A 23800-nucleotide genomic window follows, 5' to 3' on the forward strand; every position below is an offset into this window, starting at 1 on the left:
TCCTAAAAAGCTACTCTGGCATTTTTATTTTTGGTCCTTATTAAGAGTAGTCACAACAGATAGGGATCAGTCGTCCGTCTTCTTGTTGCTCATTCTCTCCACATTTTCAGAAATCCTTCCTCAGATTTCTAAGGCATATGCTCCTTACTGTCAAAAAAACACAAAAGCATAAGAAACCTTTTTGCATGAACTATCTACATAATATTGCTGCTTGAGGGTACTAATGAAAATGGCAATCGACGAGAGTAAATATAATGTGAATGCAGAGAGCATTATGTAGATGCTTTCAGACCCTCACTGTACACAAATTGGTCCCAATTAGGGAGAAAAAGTTTTCAAACTATTTAATTCTACCCTAACTTTCCGTGTTTTGACCAAATACAAACACTTAGCATCAGGGGCGTGGTGTAGAGGGGAAAAGTGATGACAATTCTAAGGGCCCTGACCAACAGAGGGCCCTCCACAATTTATTTTTTGTTCATGGAAATAAAAAAATAAAAAAATCGGGGCCCTGTCAATTACAAAAATTATCTTAATGTATTTTCAAAGATTGTTTTTAGCAGTAAAAATTTTATATTCTCACTCCCAGATCAAAAAACACACATCCATATTTGCCCTGAACCCACCACAAGCTCATTCGCTCTTTTTGTTCAAGTGTAACAGAGATGCGTCTCTGAGTTCCTGCAGATTTTGTCATTAAAGTCTCTTTATGGCAGGAAAGCACTTGGTGTGACGGTGGTGAGTGAACTCCCTCTCTCTGTGCCTCAGCCTCCCACCGTCTCCTCTTTCCCCTCAGTCTGCGGAGAGCAGCCGTGCAGACGGCAGCCTGCGAGGTCTCACCAGGGTTTCAGCGAGCGACGAAGACTCTTCTGAGAGCAGCAGAGAGGGAGAGCAGGTCAACGCTGCAGCTTCCCTCCACTTCATTATGGACCTGTGGACTAGCCGAGTATGGGGAACAACCACAAGGCTCGTCCTGATGCTCGTCAGCTGGTGTGTGAACATAAATTCAGGTGAGCTCAAACATCTCGGACTCTGAGCTGTTTTTTAATTTATTTCAACTGCAGAAAATGATTTGTTCCAGGGCCTTTTCAAACTTTTTTCTTTTGTGTTAATATTGAAAATTTGGCTCTTCAATTAATAAGCTCTTCAGAATGTCTATATGTTGAACTTGAATCCTTTGTTTCCTGAAAGGGAAACATGAAAAATGAGTTTATTTCATTTATTTTTTTAGTTTTAATGCCTATTTAATTTTAAGCATTTTTATCCTGCCTAAACATTACAGCAGTTTGGATAAAAGAATGTCCAGAACCACAATAATTCGTCAGTCGTCAAAAACAACAGGAGCTGATGTGACCTGACTCACATTTTTTTTTTTTACAATATGTTGATGTGCCATCTAATCTTTGATTCTTGAAAAACAGGAATCTCATAAATATGAAGTGCAAATAAGAAATTATTTTAGGCACCTCTTCCAGCATATGCAACACTGTTGAAAAGATGTTCCTTCCATAAATGTGAATTTGGATTTGAATTAAAAAAATTGCCCACATGTGATTGAAAGCTTGTTGGAAATAAACCCATAGAGTGATGTTTGGCTAGGACACATTTGAATGGAAAGGATAAACACTGATTTTGAAAACATTTCTAGAGTCCGATATGGATCCCTACTTGATATAGATATTATTGACATTTTAGATCAATTCACCCACCTCTATTTAGAAGTAAAAAAAAACAAAAAAACAAGGAGGTTGGTAGCAACATGGCGACATCTTCATGAGTTGGTCCATAAAGTGTAGAAAATTTGGTCTCGACAACATGGTTTTCACACAAAGCCAGTTGATAGTTGTGTGGAGAAAGTTCTGCTCTTTAGCTCAGACTAGCCACATCCAAACCCCATCTACTCAGATGAAACAGAACATGTCATAATTGTGAGGCAGGACATTAGCTTCAGAAGATGTTTTGCCTTCTCACACAACTGTCTTGACTTTTAACAGTGGTGATGTTATTTTCTCGCCGTCTCCGCAGTCCCTCGCTGAAACGCTAGTTCCTCTCTCAACTGAGAGAAGTGTGAAGTGTGTGTTCTAGTCACAAGCTAATGACAGATGATATCACAGCTTTTCTAACCTCTGTCTGTATGTGGGTGTGTGTGTGTGTGGTGTTCTCTTGTGAGTGGAGTGCTGACATCTTCAGATAAGTGAATAGCAGTGTGTGAACACGATAAAAGGTGTTAGCTGTTGTGTTTGTACTCACGAGTCATGGTGTGTGTTCAGATAATGAATGAGTCCCCATTTGTAGACCATAAGAGATGTTGATAAAGTAAAAGTTAAAGTGGTTTCAGCTTTTCTACATTTTACCATGTCACAGTTACAAACCATCGTGTGTATTATTAAGATTTTATATGGTTGACCATATAAACACATTGACATTTTTTTAGTCTGCAAACTGTTGTGTTCAGGAATGTGTACAGACAGACACTAGGTGGTGGTAGAGCGCCTGTCCTTTTTCAGCTAATCAAAAAGTAGCCATCTGAAATCTTTTGCCGTGTGTGGCCTGTATTAAATCTCACACTACTAAGGCAGCTGTCATACTTTTTTCATAATTTTTTTTTCATACTTGGGGACCTCCCCCCAAAATGTGTGTACAGACCTCTGGTTGTGTAGCATATGAGGTATGTGTTTTTCTGATTTTTATTTATTCTCATCTAATGAAAGAGCAGCTGAATGGCTGTATTTTCAGGGACCTGTCTACCCATTTGTTATGTGGTTTGTTTGTCTTTGAACTGCACTAATGCAAATGTTGTATGATGTCAATGAAGTCTTTTTCTGGTTTACATTGGGATTATTTAGATCAACTCTGTTTAGATGGCAACTTAAATGTTAAACGATTAAAAGGTGACTTAATATTTTCATCTGGTAATATCGGCCTAACTGTGTTGGACCTTTGGTTAGGTCTAAGGTACAGTCTGGGACATAACCTACACTCATCTATGGTTAAGGGTGACCAAAAAATGGTAAATTTGACTTTAAAATGTTTATGTCGGTCATTGGAGACCTAAAATTTGAAAAATAGTTGACATTCTTATAAGTTCGTTCTTCCCAGGCTAATGATTCACACAAGGGATAGCTGTCTTGGTAGCGTGTTCTCCCACCTGAGATGTTTTGGTGGGGTTGTCATATTGTTTCCATTATCAGTCTACAGAACTCTGTGAGTTGTTCAAAGCTAAGTTCATAACCTAAACCTGTCTCTGGTTAGCTGCAATTGAAGTCTAAAGGGTATTGGAATATAAGGTAGCTGAAGTATTAGGCTGCCATACCTCTAAGAAAAATACACTGAAGATTTTTATTGTGATATGACAAAATATCAAGCGATAAAAGATTATTAACATGTCAGAAAGTGCCGCATCATGATGGGAAGGCTTCTTTTGTTGGCTGAGGTTGAATAGTGGGTTTTAGATGCCATTGTGTGCTTCTGCAAGCACTTTCCAGATAGAGAGAATTTGAATGTAATGTGTGAAATTGTCAGATAAAACCTCGCAATTGTCGACAAAAGCATGATAGAAGCTTTTCAAACAAATCTTGTCTGTAACCATACCGAAACCTACCACATGGCTTCTTATTATAGCTGGTACACAGGCAGGGGCTGATAGGTCCTGCATTTCTGTCTGCAAAGCCACACAGCCTTCAATGTGAAGATGATGAATGTTTTATGAGACATGGGAGCTTGAGGTGGCACTGGCAGAAATAAAAAGTTGGAAAAGCTAAATAGAGGCTCTGATTTTGTCATTTGTAAAGATTTGTGTTCAGACAAGGACAGCTGATGAAGTCAAGGCAATCTGAGCGTAGCTGGGAGGATGAACTAGCTTCAGTCAGGAAGGAGTCGAGTTACTTGTTAAACGTTAATGAGGTGCATTTCGAGAAGAGAAGTCTTGTTCATTTTTTTGGACAAACTTTCCCAATGCTTGAAGGTTACCACAGTCATCACTCAGTTCTATATGAGAAAAAAAAACACATCTGGGGTATCCAGCTTTCACACCGTTCAGGGAGGAAGGTCCTGTTTCCAGAAACAAACGTTTCTTTCTACCAAGATGGGTTGAGAGCTCATTCGGCAATGAAGACATTTTTACGTCAAAGCAAGATAAAAGCCATATTATATATTTAAAATAAAGACAGACAAAGATCTTCCTTTTTGGAGACAAAGTTTAAGTTTTTTGGTCAGAAGACAGTTACTACATTTGGAGGAAGTTAGCAAATCTGAGAACATTTTTTCCATTTCTGCAATAGGACCATGTTGTGAGGGTATTTTGTTGCAACAGAAACTGGTTCGTATAGAGGAATAGAGGAATGAACAATACTGTATGTGAAAATATTGAAGGAATATCTTGATTTTACACACTGTCTGTAAATATCTGTCTTCAAAACAAGAAAAACATGATGCAGTCTATGAATGGAAATTGATCGCCCCCCAAAAATTCTTTTTTTTCCTTTTTTTTGTAAATAGTGCAACTGTTTTCTCTGATTCTCTGAGCTGGAATTAGATCAGGTTATCCTGAAAGCAGTTCAAGTGCCATTAGTCTCCAGGCCTTCAGCTGACACTGAACATCACAGAGCAAAAGCTGAATAAAAGCCAACAATTTGGGATGCAGCAGAGATGGTATCTGACAGGTGATTTAATGAGTCTCCCAATGAGTCAGACAGTGTAGCAATGGAAAACATGAGAGAAAACCTGCAGATTGTTGCTGAAACCTTCCCAACCCCAAACTCCTACAAAGATGTTTAGTTCAAAGGAAATATTGTGAGATGTCTAAAACTATTGTAGTGACGCGGTTATGCCAGCTTTTGTTATGAACTACCTTCACTGTCCTTGGAAGGTAGAGATGGAAAACAATGAATAAGCTATGAACCTTTAAGTTCAAATATCTAAACTATGAAATAACTAAACAGAATATAGTCTTTAAAAACAGAGATAATAGGGCCACATTAGCCATGCTTATTATAAGTGCCTAGGTATGTGAATCAATCCTCTAAGATTTTATGAATAAAATACACAAAACACCTGTCACATATTTTTTTGACAAACACAAAGATCTGCTTCCTAGCAAGATTTTCTTACGGACCTGATCTATGATAAATTCCAGATAATCAAATTTGTCGCAAATTATTTCTGCTACAGCCATTTACAATAAAGACAAATACATATGCGACATATGCGACCTGGCACTGTAATTGAGTTTGCCTAAGTACTACTCAAATGATTCCAATAAAATGGCTGACCATTTAAAAAAGGCAAATGTTGCCGCAATTGGGCAGACTGAGGAACCGTCGTGGAGCTGGGCCTGCTAGCTAGAGAGCATATTTATCTGGAGGTTGAAGACGAGGCTTTGGCATGCTAATTCCTGGAGGTGTACCAGGATGGCGTAGGCTATGTCCAAATTCAGCGGCTAAGTTCTTCATCGAGCGCGAAGACCGGAGTTGTGTGGCTGTGACTTGGGACGGTGCGGTGTAGCCTTCGGATTTATTCCTGACCTTACCTGACGTTTGCCCTGTTGCCTAACATGGAGGGCTTAGAGTCTCACCTCACTGGAGGATAAGGAGCCAGAGCTGGTCTTTGAGATGAGCAGTACCCGCTAGAAATAACTACCTCTATAAACATTTTGAGTTAATATGTAAATAAAGTGTTATTTAGACACATTCTAAACAGTGACAAAAAAAAGGTGGGTGTCTTTCCCCTTTCGCTCAAGAATTTCAGAGGTGCAAAATGTCAGTAAGATTCTCACTACTTTAGCAGGTGAGGTTTGAGCTTTCTATCCCGGCCGCAGCAGGGGTCTCCGTTTGCTGTTGCTGTAGGGTGAATGTTAAACCAGCAGCAACTATGGAAACGTGCAGCTGGCTTAGTGAAGGAAAGTTTGAAAAGAAGGTAAAAGAGCAATGACTGGAGTCTCACATATAAATCTGTTTTGCGTTCACACTTCACGAGTTGCCAGATAATTTCTGAAACACAAATGAACTAAAACTTCAGTTCTAGATTATCTTGAGTTTATCCCCTGTGGATTTTTGCCTTATTAAATCACCCTGTTGTCAAGTTAGTGCCTTTGTGACAAAGAATTCATGCTGTCAATTTTTTGTCACATCTTCAGAATTGATTCTATATTTTCAAAATTCGCCACCACACCGAGGGGTCATGACTTTTACTAAAGAAAGTAGGGTGAATGTGCTGTGGCGTGCATGAGACATGGATTATTTTTTTCCAAGTTCACCAAGCTTTTGAAAGAAACTGATATGTTCTGATATTTTTGATTCATAAAGAATCGTGCTTCCAACATCCCAGATCTGTGTCGTCTACTGAACACGTGTGAGCTCTGAGTCCTTCTGTGACTTTTGAGAAATCATATTCAAATTTAACGACTATCCAGAATGTCACCAAAGAAACTCTGTGATTTTGTAAAACATTTTCTTATGTTTGTTTTTTGTTTGGTGATTCTCAGAAACGTGTCACAGGCCGCTGGTATCGAATTTATCACCGTCGTCATTCAGAAGCTCCTCTCAGCTGTCCAGCAGTCATGGGCCGGGTTTTGCTAAATTAAACCGAAGAGAAGGTGAGTGACATCACTGCAGCCGTTATACTGTAAATTATATCACGGTGTGGTTATTAGTTATTAGCGCTTTAGCGGAAGTATGCCCACCAATGATAGCTAATCTATCACATCGTAACATAGAGCCACATTGGACAAACAACTCTCATACCTAAAAGGTTAACCTAATGGTGCGTTCACACCAAACGCACACGACGAGTGAGCACTTTGAATGCAGATGCTTGGCATTCTACATACAGCATTTCGCGCGTCTGGTTTACGTCCAAACTCTATGTGGAGGCGCGTCGAGGGCCGTTGTTTTCCATTGGACACACTTGACGTGTCAAATGCTCCAAACGGTTCAAATCTTTCTGCACTAGGCGCTCAAAACACGCCTCGATGTCCCTCAATGCGCCTCCACATAGACTTTGAATGTAAACCAGACGTGCCTGATGCTCAAAACATGTTTGGTGTGAATGCACCATAACATGATTTGGGCCTGTAGAACAATGCCGGACTATGCAGGGAAAACGTAGGTCGAACATGCAGAAAGACAGGGAGTAACCTTTCATGCACATAAATGTGCAGCTAACATAATTCCTGACAGACATTTGGAGGGTTTTTTGAACCGAGTCTACCTGACTGTCAGATTAGAAGGCATCCTAAAATTTAAGCTTCTAAATGTCAACAAAAGTAGAAACTTTTGATATACTTTTGGATCAATTCAAATACTAACTTCAAGTAAGTTCAAGTACTTGAAATCCAAGTACTACCTCCTTTCCAAACTGACTTTTCAACACTTTCACAGACGCAGCAAAAGGATAAAACTTTGCCAGTAGTTTTGAAGCGACGTATCAATATTGCTACACAAACTCAGGATGTAAATCACTGTAAATCTTTCACTTGTGCTGTTTAAAGCCGCGCATATAAATTACTGACACCACTCAGTGGGTTGCTGTCCTCAAGCCAACCTTATACTCCTCCGCTCTGCAGGATGCTGACATCTCGCACTGTGCTGAGAGGGAACGTGCTGAGATTAAACATAGTTTAGGCTTAGCTCAACATCATAATACCAAAATGATCACAGAGAATTTTTTTCTTTCTGTTTAAGAGGAAACAGACAAACCCTCAGATATGTGCTGAGCAAAATAAGCCTCCCACCCACTCGTAGTCCTGTTGTCACATGTAACATTTAGGAGTTTCATATCAATAAATAATTGCTGCCTATTGCATCCTTCACTACACAAGCTCTTTTAAATTCCCAGTGTGTTTGCAGTGGTTGTGCATAGAATCCCCCTGCTGTTTCTGCTCCACTGACCATGACACCTCACACTATGTGATGCGCTTCACTTGGATTTAAATTAGCCAACTCTTCATGATTTTGATTAGAGAGGGGGGGTAAGGTTCCTCATTGGTGCTGCGGTTTATGTTTGGAAAACTGATAAATAATACAGTCGACATGTTTTTGTTGATTCAATCTAGAACACCTACAGAGGCGCTCTGAAGTTACATATACTTTCACTGGGATTGATAAAGTATATGATATGTGTTACAAAGAAATAAGATAGTTGGTGTTGTTGGAGTTGTTGTTTATTTATTGCCTGGTGATTTACCAGTTAATCTGGAAACAAAGTAAACCAACATTGCAATACCTAGTATCGCATAATATTCCAATAATCACAAACTTAAATCACAGATTTAGACCTTTAAAGTAAACCACATGAGCATATCACCACCGAAGTTATGCTAGGTGTGTCTAACACAAATTAGAAGCTCTTACACTATACAAAACATTAGCATTATACCATACTGTGCAGTAAATAAGAGCTAGCATTGTGCTAATAATTCATGAAATCACTAAAATTTTCATTAGCTTAAAGCTAATCTGCTAAAACACTCATCTAGTACAAAATACACCTTTCTCAGTAGTTTATCTCATTCAAACTCAATTCATGTTAAAGAACTTAACTTGGTTGCGTCCTCTGATGACAGCATAAACTACTTCAACTCGCTTCTGGTTTTCAGTCACTTCTACCAATGTAAATAATCTAAACAGCCACCTAGTGGAATGGACTGAATAATCTTGAAAATATCCTTAGTGGAAGTAGCAGTGTTAATTTTTATTGGATGTTTCCCTGGCATGGACCTGGACACAATGGAGAGTCTTTTAATTTTAGGTTGAGGTAAGAACCACTTCAGTAGCCTAATCTTAGCCTGTTTAATTCCAAATCCAGTTTTCCGTGTAGGGTTAGTATCCTGTTGGATCACTCAACTGTGCCAAAGTCTCAGCTTACTGTGGATTTATGGCATTAAAAGAACTTGGAGGAGTTAACTTTGACATGAAGGAGCTTTCTTTTTGTCACATAAGCCAAATTTTGATTTGTAAAAGCAATTAGAAGGGTAGGACAATCACAGGGTGAATACCTTTTACAGACAACACTTATTATTTTGAAGATTTGTTGACAATAATATGAAGAGCAACATTTTTTTCCTCTTCGAAATAGTCATTTTGCGATGTCAATTTCATTCTAGAGTACAATAGGAACTGAGCTGCAGGTAATTTATGATAGCCTTGGTCTTCCTTGAAACATGACTGCCCTTGAAATAATAGCAACCTTGCAGAGAGTCAATATCATTGATCAATGTTGCTGTGTCTGCTTCAGCGTTAAACACCATCAAAACCAAATAGTGGGCCACTAGGATCCACTGGGTAGAGACACGCTAACAGCCATCAACCAATCTATTACATAGTGGACCACTGGGTTGAGACGAATGGAAGTAAACAAAGTTACTCTTAGAAAGATGTTTGCTTTAAGAGGTAATTAAGTAGTAATACTGGGTTACATGTTTGTGTCTACATGAGCAGGAACTCTGTCATGCCAGTAAGTGAAAGAGTTTTAAATGTTGCTGACGTACAATTTAGTGTTATCAGGTTACTAAAAGGCATAATTGTCTACAACAAAAGAAGTTTTCTTTCAGCACCAGCCTGCTTCTGGTTCCTTTGGCAATTTGCTCACAGATTTTATTTGCTGATTTTTTTTATCCCAGATTTTTCTTTCAACACAAACAAGAACTGATGAAATGAAATAAAAGGAAAATCCAAGAAGCTAAAGCAAAGTCATATATTGTTCTCCATACAGTTTTGTTATTGTTGCTGTTTAATATGCTGAACTTTTGACCTCATTTGATGTATTATTTACAACTAACATAACTGTTTGAAACACAACATTGATCATCCCTATTTCTAAGCCACTGACTGAAATATGTTTTCATATGCCTCAGTAACTTTCAATTAAACATGAAGCAGTGAAAATTGTCTTGAAACATTAAAAAACCATAAATAATCTTTATAGTAAAACTACTGAATATTTCATGTGACATTATTCAGATGTACAAATGCAACTGAAGTGGAAAAATATCTAATGTATTGTTTCAGTGTATTTCTAGGACAAGGGTCTCTGCAACCTTATAAACCTAAAGAGTCTTTTTGCTCACAGGACAACCAAATAAAATGTTTAGAAGTGTAACATGACTTTTTGAAAAAAGAGCAATTTTTCAGCCAATTACCTCCTTTAGGAAATTTCTTATCATTTTTAAACAGCTAGCATTTTGCTGCCATTTCTAGGATTTAAAATAAAGAAGAACATAAACGAGATTTCAACCTAATGACAATGAAAACAGATTGGTGCTGATACTTTTAATGTTATTCTTTGGATACAATTCAATAAAAATATTGCAGGGAATTTTTGAAAAACAGATTAAAAATCCATTTTTGTTATTATGTCTATACTATATAGACATAACAACATATTAAAAACATGAACTGAGTCCTTTTAATTTTTAGCCAAAGTTATTAAAGGGGCAGTATTATGCAAGACTGACTTTTTTTTCTAGCTTGCATCATGTTATAATCTTATTCCTTCATCAAAAACATACCTGCTGTGTTTCCTCGGTGGTGACATGTGTGTCTGGGATCCTTTAATCTCCGTGGCAACCATTCAGCTGTCCAAAACGCCTGGGTGGATGTAGGCCCGCCTTTTGAGATGAAACTCCTCCTCAGAGTTACATTTTCCGAGCTTCCGCCTCACCCAGCACCCCTCTCTCATAGCTCCACCCCTCTGCTCCTTCAGACTAGCCAGCAGCAATTAGCAAACACCTGGTGGAGCTGTGCATTATGGGAGCTACTTCTCAGTGCAACTCTGCTAAAAACACTGAAGGGTTAATAGAGGAGCCGTTGTGATGACTTCCTGAAGACAGAGTTTCAGAAAGAGATGGCGGCCCAACTTCAAGGTATTAAACTGCAAAGTAAAATTTCTCTTAAGTCATATTTGATATATACAGCATTTTTATAACAGCTGAGGGTAACATATTTACTTGACTGTGCTAAATGACACCATGTGATTCTAAAACACATAGTACTGCCCCTTTAAAGATAATTTTATTGTGTTATTTTCTGCCTTTCACCTTTAATTAGCCACATGCATTATTCAGTATTCAAAAAGTTCACAGCCAGCTCCATCCCAATACAATTAGTAGGAGAATCTCAGCGCTTCAAAGATATGTCCTTCACCAATATGCAGCTGACAATGCTCACATGTTCATGCAGAGGAAACAATAGTAAACATGTAAATGACAAGGACAAACGTTTTCAGCTTTTACCACCTCATCTTCACTCATTATGTTGAGAAATAACAGATTTTTCTCACTTGCTTAGATAGATTTTTCCCTCTTGTTTCTGCTGCAGGTGCTGGAGGCTGGTCTCCTCTGAGTTCAGACAAATATCAGTGGCTGGAGGTCGACCTGGGTGGGCGGACGCAAATCACATCTGTTTCTACGCAAGGTCGCTATGGGAGCTCTGACTGGCAAACGGCCTACCAGCTGATGTTCAGCGACACGGGACACAACTGGAGACAGTACCGATGGGAAGGACGCATAGGGGTGAGTTTACTGTTGTAAAGCAGTGTTTCTCAAACTCAAAAGGAACACTTAACCCATTTAACAAACACCCACGGACCACCTAGCTTGAAATTGCCACCGCGATAACACAATATCTTAATATATCCACCTGAAATGAAAACATTAGCCTTTTAACACTCATATTGTCACGAACATGTCTACATGGAGCATTTTGAGTTATTTACAGATTTTGAAAGTTGTGGATTCTGAGCTTTCCAATAATGTCAACCACATGGAAATAAAAAAAAGATGCTGTTCTTTACAACCAAGTGTTGTGTGCATTAATAACAATTCGACCTATTTGTCATTTAGAAGCACAGTTAAAGATAAATAGACTTGAGTTGTTGTGGCAGAAACAAAAAAAATATTCTTTTGCACCGTTAAACATAAAAAATATATACACTTATTTATTATTTGTATTTAATTAATTTAATCATTTTTAATTTAATAATAATAATAACAGTTTTTAACGTGTGAGCAGAGCATCATGAGCAAGCAAAACGTCATAAAAAAGCAAAGAGCTGTTCCAAAGAATCAAATCGTCAAAAACTTTGACGTTGAGAAAACCACAGTCTTCCTCTACTATTCTAACAGCTAGAATAGTTGTTAGTGTTTGGAAAAAAGCACATTTGCAACTATGACTAAACTTTTTTTTTTTTAAATCTCCAATGTTATGGGTAATTTTCAAAAATGCTAATTAATTTTACATTAGAAAATTATGATGGAAAAAAATGAAATGAAAAAAGTAAAACCAATATATTGTCTTGCAATGTTCTACAATGAAATTGCGATTGCATGTTTTACTAATAAAATGAAACGTTTTCATTTTAATTATTTATTAAATTTAAAGAAAGTAATCATGTAGCATAAGCTAGTTTTTGTCTACTGCAGTTGGATGAAGGCAAAAATAAATAAATAAATAAAATAAAAACGCTGTAGGAACTTTACAGTTAAGACGTGTCAAAACTCAGGTCATGAAGGATTTGATTCTGCACAGGATTTGGTAGAAGTAAGTGAATGAGCAAACCTCCAGATTCCTGTGTGGTCCATGTCGCTATACCAGAGGCAGCCCCAGGCTGTTTGGTGCCCTGGGCGAACCACCTCCACAAAGTTGTTGACGCTGAATTAACTTTGTAGCATAAAGACTTTGAAAGATGAGCTCAGTACTTACGTCTGCTGACGACTGCATGAGAGGAACAGGGACAGCTTTTAGGCTTTCAGATCCTGACGATCTCTCCTGCAGCATATTGATATAAATCCACAGGGTGCCTTAAAACAACTGAAGCGCCACATATTAGTTTGCAAAGTTTATCACGACTTTCAAGGTTTGGAGTTGCCCGCTGAGCTGCTTGTCTGTCATAACTCCTGTAAGACTTTCTTTTAAGCTCAGAAAGGCTGCATTCCTCTGACTCGCTGCTCTTCTCACATCCTTTCCACTTCCCATTGCCTGTGAAGGAGTATGAGAGCTGAAGACGGGGATTACAGTTGTTCCAAGTGTTTCTGAACTTAAGCTTTCTGGTAGTACAGGAGAGATTTCACTGTAGGAAAGAGGAACATGCAAATCAGCATAACCACCAGAGAAAAGCAAACATAATGTGCCAACCAGCTGAACCCTGGTGTGTTTTGTAAGTGATTGAAAGTGTAAAAAGCGGAATTTACTTAATACTGTTTTTGTTGACCTTTGGAGGTTCATTGCTCAGAGTACTATGTGGTTGGAGTTTGGGACTGGAGGAGTCCTTTTAATGTACATGGTGAACAGAACAAGGTGTAACACAAACCTGTAAGCATGAAATGCAATTTTATGCAAAAACAAATGAATTCTCTCTGATAGTATTGTTTTAGAAGTGTTAATGGGCTGTATGATGTGTTTTCCAGTTACACCGTGCCATTTTATAGCACAATCAATAGCTATGTTACCTTCAGTTGTTATAAAAAAGGCTGCATATCAAATATGACATAAAAGAAAATTGACGTTGTCATGCAACATCTTGAAATTGGGCTCCTGTCGCTTTAAGAAACTCTTGCTGTTTTCTGAGACACAAGCGTGTAATTTCTTTTCAATACAGCATGCATTTCTTTAATTGAAAAGGTACAACGGCATTTAATTTCCATTTTGGGATTAATAAAGTATTTTTGAATTTGATTGAATATTGGAAGTATGAAACATAAGTACATTACATCAAAAATAATGGTGAATCATATTCGCATAAATAAATAAATAAATAAATAAATAAATAAATATTAATTAAAGCACGTATTATTAATTAAAGCTCAAGTGAAAAGATAGAACTGCAAGCACTAATGAAAGGGTTCCAAGCCTTCCCAACTTTGGCCCTGCAATCAGGAGGTAACCTCTTAATATTAATAATACATTTTATTAATAGGGATCTTTCTTAGGATGCAAGGTCACCTTACATTATTTTCAAACTATATATTAGCATAATATGTAATTAGTAATGTCTTAAATCACATTATTAGTTTTTTTGCTGCGTTGTTGTCGTCTGTATGTTGTGATATATAAAGATCTTTCTCTGTGTTGCTGTTTTACAGGCCTTTCCTGGGAACAGTAATGCAGACAGTGTGGTCCAGCACAACCTCCAGCACCCTGTGGTCACTCGCTTCGTCCGCGTCGTTCCTCTCCACTGGAATCCAAACGGTCGGATTGGACTCAGGCTGGAGGCTTACGGATGTCCTTACAGTCAGTTTCCCCCCTGTTCTCCTCTGAAGCATCCATAAGCAAAGTGACAAAATTCATCTGTCTTCATTTAGTGCTAGAGACTTTTTGTTCATATGTTCATCTGCTTTTAAATCAGTCAAAAATTTGTTGAACCTTTTTTATGATTAAAAATCAGGGGGGGTTGCGTTCCTTTTAATATTTAATTTTTTTTAATAGTTAATTTTAGACATCTGGCTCATTCACAAAATTCTTTAGCAGGCTATAGATGTTACTATCTTTCTAATTTACTTACTATACTTTACCTTATTTGTATTTGATACAGTTAATTTATTAGAATTTATTCTGTACGTTTGAACATTTTTAATATTCATAATTAAGAACACAATTCTCACTGTGGATTTAAAAATGATTTCCTATTTCCCTGAAAGTGTAGACAATATGAAGACAGTGATAAACTTGTGTTAACAATGATAAAAATTTAATTTAACAATGATAAAAGTTGAATTTGTTACTTATTCAGAAATTCAACATTAGTAGGTTTTAATCTCTTTCTACTATATTTTTAACGATTTATTTCCAATGGAGTAAATATTTAACTTGATCAATTTTCAGAATATTAAATCAGCTGTTAGTGTTTTTTGCATGCTGGATTGAATGTTAAAACACCTGTTTTTTTAGATTTGTTAGTGAATATTAAAATTTATATGATAATAAATGTTGATATAAAGGTCTTAGGAAAGTTATTAGAGATTTGAGACTTAACTCAAACTTGTAAGGTTTGGTGAAGTCAAAACAAGATGGAGAGCTCTGCAAAAAATGCACACAATGCTGTGAATTTTCATGTATTTCTCAAAAAGACAAAAAATAAAGAAAAAATGCACACAAAACTTTGTAAATATTCCACTAATGTTGAAAAACAAAATCGGAAAAAAAACACCTCAGCCTAGCAACAAGACTTTTTAATCAAAAAACAAGAGAATTGTTTTTTTTTTGTTTGTTTTTTCAAAATGTCCCCACTTTCATTAAGCAAATTTATTTTCAAACTGTCAAATCGCACATTTATGTGGTCGATGGCGACGCAGCAGCTACTGTTGTGATCGTCCTTTTTCAGATTCTGACACGGTGAGCTTCGACGGCGACAGCAGCCTTATTTTCAGTCTGAGACCAAGACAGACGTCCACTAACACCATCCGTCTGACGTTTAAAACCTTGAGGAACTCTGGCTTTCTGCTTGACGCTGAAGGACAGAATGAGCTCGGCCTCACTTTGGAGTTACAGGACGGGCAACTTCTGCTGCTCCTCAGAAGAGGTACGACTCTGACACCCCGATGGTTAAAGTCTTTAACGGTTGTGTGTCCCAGCAGGTATCTTTTCTTTTGCCGTTTCGTTTGGTTCCATTGTCAATCAAATAACAATTACAGCCAGATGAGAGAAGTATTAAGAGGTTGTTTTCTAATTAAACAAAATTGGAGGGTTGGCTGGTTTGTGATTTATCAATTTCCTCTCTTCTTGCAAATGCAGACACTGCAGGTCTACCTCAGGAAACCATCTGTGAGCGGGTTTAATTGCTTTCTAATTCCAATTCATTGACTTTAAAAATCACATCACAGGCAATAACTGGCTCATTTGCACCTTTGTCTGCATTAGATTTGCATTAGTTAGTGCAGGTTTTGCTTCAGCTAACCCATTAGGGTCACTCATGTAGCCTCAGCAGCCTTCAGAGGCTCTTCTAGAAGTCCTTTCGTTCCACTCTGTTTGCCCGGAGCTGTCCAGGCTGCTGGAATAAATACCCAGACTCATTTTGGATGTAAAATACAATCCAGTGGATGCAGTAATGCCTCCTCATTTATCAGAGGCTCACATACACATATTTGGGTTTTTATTTTGGGATTGTGATTAGTACGGTTGAAGGTAAACGTTTGTATTTTTGTTGGATTTTCACTTCATAGCAAAAATAAATCAAAACATTTGAAAACTGCTAAATAAAAAAAAAAACACAATGTGACTCATTAAGATCACAGTTACATTTTATTTAGCATCTTTGCTCATTTATCTTTCATTAGAACCAGATAATCAGATGAAAATATGAAAAAACAACAACAAAATAAATCTCTCCTATTAAAGCTAAAAGTTAAGGGTCATGACTCATTCGAGTTGTTGCTGAATGGTAGACTCAACGGGATTTTCAGGAAGGTGTTGTCCGCTCGCCACAGAGATGTAAATATGTTGCTTTGCTTTTATCTGCACAGCAACATGCTCATGTCGAAAAGGCCGACCTGTGTTTGAGTTGATGGTCCAGAGCCGAGCCTTTTGGCTGTGGAGAGCATGGATTATTTCTACAGAGTATAAAGTCTCTCTAGGTGTTTGATGTAGGCATAGTTTCTTTTTTTTGTGGGGGGAGGTCTGAGCAGCAAGTTGAAAAATAACAGAAAGAATTACTTTAACAACAATTCAGTATCATTAACATTAGTCCTTTGACAAAAAGGAGGTTTGATTTGAGCAAATTATTGCCCAATTAAGTAAATACCAGGTACAAAGTGTGTCAAGTTTTTTGCTCTTGTTAAGCCACCTCAGCTGTTGCCCAAATTTGAAAAGGCTTGTTTCCTCCAAAGAAACGCAGAGCGACTCATCTCAGTGACATTTTTTTTTAAATTAATCTTTCCATTTCTCTCTCTTTTTTTTTTTTTAGATGAATCTCATCAGTAGTGTGATATGAACAGGCAACATGCATTGTCCATATGAGTAGCCAACATGTGCGTGTGGCACTTTGAGATTTTTGTTAATGAAATGTGCATTACAAATTAAATTCACATTATTATTCTGCCTTGTCTTTTGGACGTCCCATGGATCCTCGGGTTCGACGCAGGTGAAATTGTTTCAAGTCCACCTCCTGATTTTTTTGTTGCATAAGCCTCTGAACCTAGTTAGAAATCAAAATTGGATTTCTTATATCTAGTGACCTCTGCAGAAAAGGTGTATTATATGAGACCTTGCTTTTGCACCTCAGCAAAGTCTTTCAGCCTCTGGGGGGCATGGCAGTGTGAGTGGCTGACAGAAAATAATACAAAAACCAGATGTAAGTGCAGATTTTGACTTGATAAGACCGATTGTCTCGGAATATTTAATCACCTGATCATTTTTTTAATCCTGCTCTTTCTTCTTTGTTTTGCATTTTGAAGGTCTGCTTACAACCTGGGTATGATCCACTTGCACAAAATGAGACTTTTTTTTTTTAAGATTTCAGTTCAAGAGTATATTTTGAATGTTATATTTTGTTTTATTGTATAGCTGAGATTGGATTTTAGACATACATTCTGATATGTGTATCTCTAACACAGACTATCAGGGTAGAGGAAAGATACATATGTTTACTATTTCATATATTCTATGTTGTGGAGCGTTGTTTTTGATTAAAGATTTCTGTCTGTACCGTACAGCAGTCGGAGTTTTATGCAGAAAGATGTACGTAGGTAAATTCTGCAGGTTCTGTAGGTGAGTTACTGTGTGGGATGCACATCTACAGCCTTAGCACGGCATCTAATTGCCACTGGAGCATAAATCCAGCTTTAGGAAGCGAGACAGCACTGGAGAGCACAGATAAGGAGGAAATGGAGAGGTGGAATATTGCACATTTAAAGCAAAACGAGATGCAGTAAAAAAAATAAAAAAAAATAAAAGGAGAACCTTTGACTTATTTGCTCACACAATGCAGAGAAAGTCAAGTTTCTAGTAGAAGTTATTTGAAAAGTCAGTCTAGAAATCCCAAACTGAACATGAAGCTTCCTCATAAAACGTGTAGCTTTAGCAATGGCAGCAGAGGAAGTGGACACAGCTGTTGGCCACACTTCCAAATATTGAGCATTTACAGTCAGAGCAAGAGGAGTGTTTGAGACATGTTATTGCCAGTCACAGATGATGGCCACTTCTCACATAGTGGACACAATTTCTAGTTAGCTTCATACATGGCCAAACGTTAGTGGTGAAAATCAACCGCTAACGTTTGGCCGCTAATTTCAACACAGACCACGCCCCAAGGAAGAGCAGGGCAGGAAGCTATAGTTCTTTACCAAGCTAGCTAAAACTTTTGTCTTTCAGTTTTGTCTTCTGAAACATTTTCAAGCATTTTATCACCTTTCTTTTTTTATTACATATTCTCTAATAGCTGTTGGCAGACTTGCTGACAGCACGTGATGCAACAACTGTGCACATTTTCTACACTACACTGCTGCTTTTATCCAGCACTGAGTCATGTCAGTCCCATTGACGTTTGTGATTTTTTTTTTTTGTCAGTTGTTTATCTTGGTGTACTTTCATTGCTCCCAAAAAAAGATAATATAAACTCACTTAGTGGTAGGGTTAGTCACACAACTATATTCCAAGTGAAACAGGAGAAAGCAAGTCCCCAAAATCTTAGCATGAAAATATCCAAATCATTTGGAAGGAACAAGTTTGTCACTAATAGTTAAAGACAACCTATATTTCCAGTTTTCATCTTCAGACCTCAGTCTGCTGATCAATAATTAAACTTACATCAGTCTTCTTCTCTCTGTCTCCCACCACGTCTTCACTCTCTTCCCTCCTTCTGTTGTGACAGATCAATATAGATCAATGATTTAATACTTTTAACTTAGTCACTGTTCATATTGTATTCTTTCCTATCCTATGCAGACAGCGGGTCCCATTTCAAACAATGACTGATTCATATTTAATGAGTCAGTGCATTTGGCAAGGTCTTCACCTCAGTTTCTCAGCACAAAAATCTTTTGCTCTGTTGGCACTTTAGGGAGCACTTTGAAAGTCAGCGGCGCTTCCTTGTTCATTTATTTATGCTCGTCGGCCTCTTTTCTCACCTCTTTCAGTGTTAATTACATGACGTGTTGGTGTCGGTTTTCTCTGAGGCTTTAACAGCACGCGGAGATGAAGGCCTTGTTCCTGAGACATGATCCCCGGGAGAAAATCTTCTTTTTAACCCTTCACTTTCACTTAAAAAAAAAAATTCTAAAATTTGTAGCACACAATGAACACCTTACAAGCCAAGGATTAACAATTAAGGTGCATTCACACCAGTCCTGTTTAGTCCGCTTTAATTTAACTTCAGTCCATTTAGAAAGTCCAGTTTGTTTCGGGAGGTGTAAATGCGCAACCTAACTCTGGTCCGCCTAAAAGAAACAAACTAAATTTGGGTGAAGTGAACTCTGGTGCAGTTTGAATGCATATGTGAACGCCAAGTGGACTGGGCAATGTTCCAAAAGCAGGAAGCGAGCAATAGCGCAGGGAATTCTGGGTAAATACAATCAAAACAAACGCTCCGGTGTTGTGCTAGCAGCAGAAATGACTCGTCATCTTTTACCAACAACAAAAGTGAAATCCTACAACAAGTGAAATCTAACAATACTCCATTTTTGTTTACATTTTGCAAATAAGGAAGTTGGGCTCAATGTCTTCTTTACAGGTTGTCATGTCATTTCCTTCAATATTACAGCACCTCCACAGGCACAGGGGTGAACAGGTTTTTCTAAGCATTTGGTTTGTTTAACACAAAGCAGTGTGAAAGCAACCACATCAGTTTAAAATGTAACAAATGTTGCTACTTTGGTCCCCAGTCAAACCGAATCTACTGAACCATTAGGTGTGAAAACAGCCAATTAAACTCTGTGTGTATTTGATGTAATTAATTCTCACACATCTTTTATTTTTGTCATATATGTACAGTACCCTAATTGCCTCAATCTATGATCAGCATCACCAATTGTTTTGCTCTCGAATTCCAGGGAAGAGTTCCAAGCAGCATCTTGTGTCTGTGGGCAGCCTGTTAGACGACCAGCACTGGCATCGTGTCGCAGTGGAGCAACACAGCAGTCACTTCAACCTCACTGTGGACAAAAACACAGAGTGGGTGGAGATACCACCATGGTTCACCCACTGGGATTATGACCAGGTCAACTTTCAAAATGTTGATTTATGAGGTGTGCATGCAAAGTATGCTTCCGGTGCAGCTCATAGTTTCATGCTGACATGTTTTCCTTTCACAGATGACAGTCGGAGCAGATCAGAACCTCGACTCTCAAAACTCTAATAGAAATTTCCACGGCTGTGTTGAAAACCTTCTCTACGATGGCCAGAACCTGATTGACTTGGCTAAACAGAGGGACCAGAGTGTTACTGTGATGGTAGATATACTTCCAGTGGATTCGTGGAAAAACGTTCATTTTACCTTTAAATGCACAAGAAAAAGGATATATATTTAAATTGCTTAACAAATTCAATTCAGTTTTATTTACATAGCGCCAGTTCACAACAACTGTTGTCTCAAGGCACTTTGCAAAAGAAAAAAAATAATTTGGTTTCAATCATAAATTTCAATTGATCCTATCAAACAGTGCAAATAGCTCAATTCATTATTCTAAGTAGTTTAAAAAGTGTCTATCTAAGGAAACCCAGCAGCATCAAGACCAACATCTGGAATACCGCAAGAAGTAAAAAGAAAACAAAAAAAACAGCCAACTTTTAGCTCATTCAAAGTTGCTATTTGCAGTACCAGATATCAGTTATTTTCTTATTTTAAATAAAGTCAGCAGAAGCACAGATTATGAAGTGCTGCTTCAGGGTAACCAGTAATGATGAGGTTCGTTTCTAGGCTAAAAGCTACAGAAATGAATGAATAATGAAATGAAGTCAATGCAAAGTCCTTGTGATGCTAGAAAAACACACGGTGTGCACAAAAACGTGCGTGTGTGCGTGCGTGTGTTTGGTCATTGGATTGGTTCAAGCTGATGTGCACTTCAAACTGCTGTACCAATCCCACACAGAGCTTACGGAATTAATCAAGTGTGCCTGACGTAAAAAGGACAGCAGGTATTCCTGCTGCATGTGACGCATCCCATTTGCTGCTCCAGCAGTACCTGTGCTGCAGATATGACTTCTCACATCTAAAAGTCTGCTGATCAGAGGAGGAATGTCTTCTATCTATTTTCTCAGATCTTCTCCCTTTTGCTCCCTCTGTGGCCTTAGTAAACATTTCCCTGGTACTTTTTGTTTGATTTGGTGTTTGTTCCAATGAAATTATTAAGGGAATTCTAACATCCTTTGTGAGGAAAAACAGCTAATGAGGTTTCTGTACATACAGATTTGAAAAGTCCTCCATGTTTATTGAACATCATGTCTCTCACTCTGTCTTTTCCTCGTTTGACTCAGGGCAGCGTGACGTTTTCCTGCTCTGAACCAGTCTTCGTTGCCGTGACATTCACGGATCCCCGGAGTTTCCTGCAGTTACCTGGGGACACTGGTCTGCATTCGGCAGGGACCTCACTGGGGCTTCAGTTTCGGACGTGGGACACGGAGGGGCTGCTGCTGACCTTTGATCTCCCGAAGCGAGACGGGACGGTATGGCTACATCTGAGAGACGCCAAAGTACATCTTCAAATCCACAAGGCTGGAAGGGCCCCTGTAGAGCTAAAAGCAGGTCAGTGCGACCCCATACAGGTCTCAATCCAAAGTTCACAGTTTGCAAAGCAGCATCTGCTTTTTCTTTCTTTTTTGTTTGTTTGCATTGGGGAAAGTGTTCCGTAAAAGCAAATACTCAACACTAGAATGAAATGGAAGAAAAGCTCTAAGTGGTTTAAATGTATGTAGATTTGCTTTGGCTACTCTGTTCGCCGTTTAAACATATTTTTCAGATTTAAAATAAGAATCCAGAACAAAACCAAGATATTTCACATACACATATATACAACAGCATCATCAGCATACATAGAACACTTGCACAAAGACTCGCTAATCATGTATGCTGAATAGGACCAAGAATTCAGCCCTGTGGTACACCAGCGTTTTCTCTTTAGCTACAGTTTAAGAAGATACATTTGATTCACATACTTGAGGAGTTGTATTTTATGTAACAGGGAAAGGGGATAACACTGGTCGCTTTTTAGAACTTTTCAGATCCACATGCATCGCAATCATATGTGATGCATGTGAATTGTTTTTTGTGATAGCAGAAAAGTAAATAATTGAAAAAAACTACATGCAACTGCAGGTTCAGGCTTGAATGATGGCCAGTGGCATTCAGTGGACTTGAAATCACGACAATATCTGACTGTCACAGTGGATGGAACTGAAGTTGCTTCTGCAAGTCCCACATACCCCATCGCTCCAGGAGCTCAGCTTTTCTATGGCGGTAAGAGGAACTATGCTTTCTTTATAATCTTTTAAACCTGGCAGGTTTGACAGATGCAGCAGTTTGCTTTTATTTAATAATACAAATCTTTCTGTAAAGAGTTTGCTTGCACTATGTCAAAGTTCCTGTATTTTTTTAAAGTGGTCTTGAGCAATAGCTGTATGTGACTGTTTTTACTCTGATCAAGGTATCATCCGAGCATGAAAACTGCCACAACTCACCAGATGAACAATCGTTCTGTCTCAACATACCAGGCACTTTGATTTAAACTAGATCTCCAAGGAGTTAAATGGAATTTTTTTTAACATTTATTTTACTTTAATGCAAAAACAGCAAAGATAACATCGGTTGGGAAGATAGCTCCGACTAGGTTATTTTCAAAGAACTTAAACATCTTTCCTCTGTTTCTAAAATACATTACCTTCAAATTCTATTCATTTTCCATAGTTTTTAGGCCTGACATCCACAGGTTACCTTTTCTTATGTGCACACTCTGCACAACGTGCTGTGAAGGTCAGCTACATGAGCGCTCTTCGAGATCTTCAGAGAAGCCAAGAGTACTCTAAAAGATTCTTAGAGTTATATTTCCTGAAAATTAAGAACAAGATATAGATGATTTAAAGTGTTTGTGCTGTACAGCATTAAATATATTTTGAATTTTGTTCCATTTTAAGGTAATTCTGAGGTGTAGATTTTAAGGCGTCATTGCTAACATTGCCTGTAACATCAAATAACTCAGATAAGTTTAGTTGACAACTGTGGTGTACAACGATGGAGAATCAGCCAGATTTTCAGATTTAAACCAAACATTTGGGCAATGTCATGATTTTCTCTGGACTTTACTGGTTGACTCATATTTTACTCCTAGGTTGCCCAGCCGAACGGAGCGGCCACTCGTGCAGAAATCCCTCCCGTGCTTTCAAAGGATGTATGCGTCTCCTGACGGTGGAAGGCGAACTGGTGGATCTTGTCAAGGTCCAGCAGAGGCTGATGGGAGATTACAGCGACCTCCAAATTGACATGTGTGGCATTATGGACAGGTGAGAAAAAAACAAATTATTTGTTTTTGTTTGTTTTTTTACTTAAATTAATTTGGTCAAATGAACTTTTTACTTTTTACTTTTTCATTTTCTTTTCTTTCAAAAGTTAGTTTTCTAATTCAGTTTTATTGTAAGAAAAGAAGCTGGAATCCACCAGTCACAATCTTTAATTTGTGGAAACATTTTTCACCCTTAATGTTGATGTAAAAAGTTTTAGTTCCATTTACTGATAATTCCTCTTATACCAAGACATTTTCCCTTGATATAAGTGAAATAGTCTGCCAGTGAAACTAGTATGTTTTTAATCACTATGAAGTAATTATTGACTTAAAATAAGCTCCAATATGTTGCTGAAAAGTTATTTGAAAAGTAGTTTTGCCTTATTT

At 37.9% G+C, this 23800-nt stretch overlaps 1 protein-coding gene across 1 annotated transcript in view; it reads left to right on the plus strand.

Moving 5' to 3' along the window:
- The first annotated feature begins 650 nt into the window (after nt 1–650).
- Nucleotides 651–23800, plus strand: part of LOC103476504 (contactin-associated protein-like 4) — a 38863-nt gene continuing 15713 nt past the window's right edge. Inside the window, exons 1-10 of the mRNA XM_008428908.3 lie at nt 651–1010; nt 6482–6592; nt 11313–11506; nt 14075–14222; nt 15313–15510; nt 19973–20139; nt 20234–20371; nt 21396–21663; nt 22234–22374; nt 23243–23414. Of these exons, the coding sequence (XP_008427130.1) occupies nt 926–1010; nt 6482–6592; nt 11313–11506; nt 14075–14222; nt 15313–15510; nt 19973–20139; nt 20234–20371; nt 21396–21663; nt 22234–22374; nt 23243–23414 (1622 nt within the window). The 5' untranslated portion in view covers nt 651–925. The remainder of the gene's footprint in view (nt 1011–6481; nt 6593–11312; nt 11507–14074; nt 14223–15312; nt 15511–19972; nt 20140–20233; nt 20372–21395; nt 21664–22233; nt 22375–23242; nt 23415–23800) is intronic.

Source organism: Poecilia reticulata, chromosome 15 (genome assembly GCF_904066995.2).
Source record: "Poecilia reticulata chromosome 15, P_reticulata-male-v2, whole genome shotgun sequence".
NCBI classification, from domain to species: domain Eukaryota; kingdom Metazoa; phylum Chordata; class Actinopteri; order Cyprinodontiformes; family Poeciliidae; genus Poecilia; species Poecilia reticulata.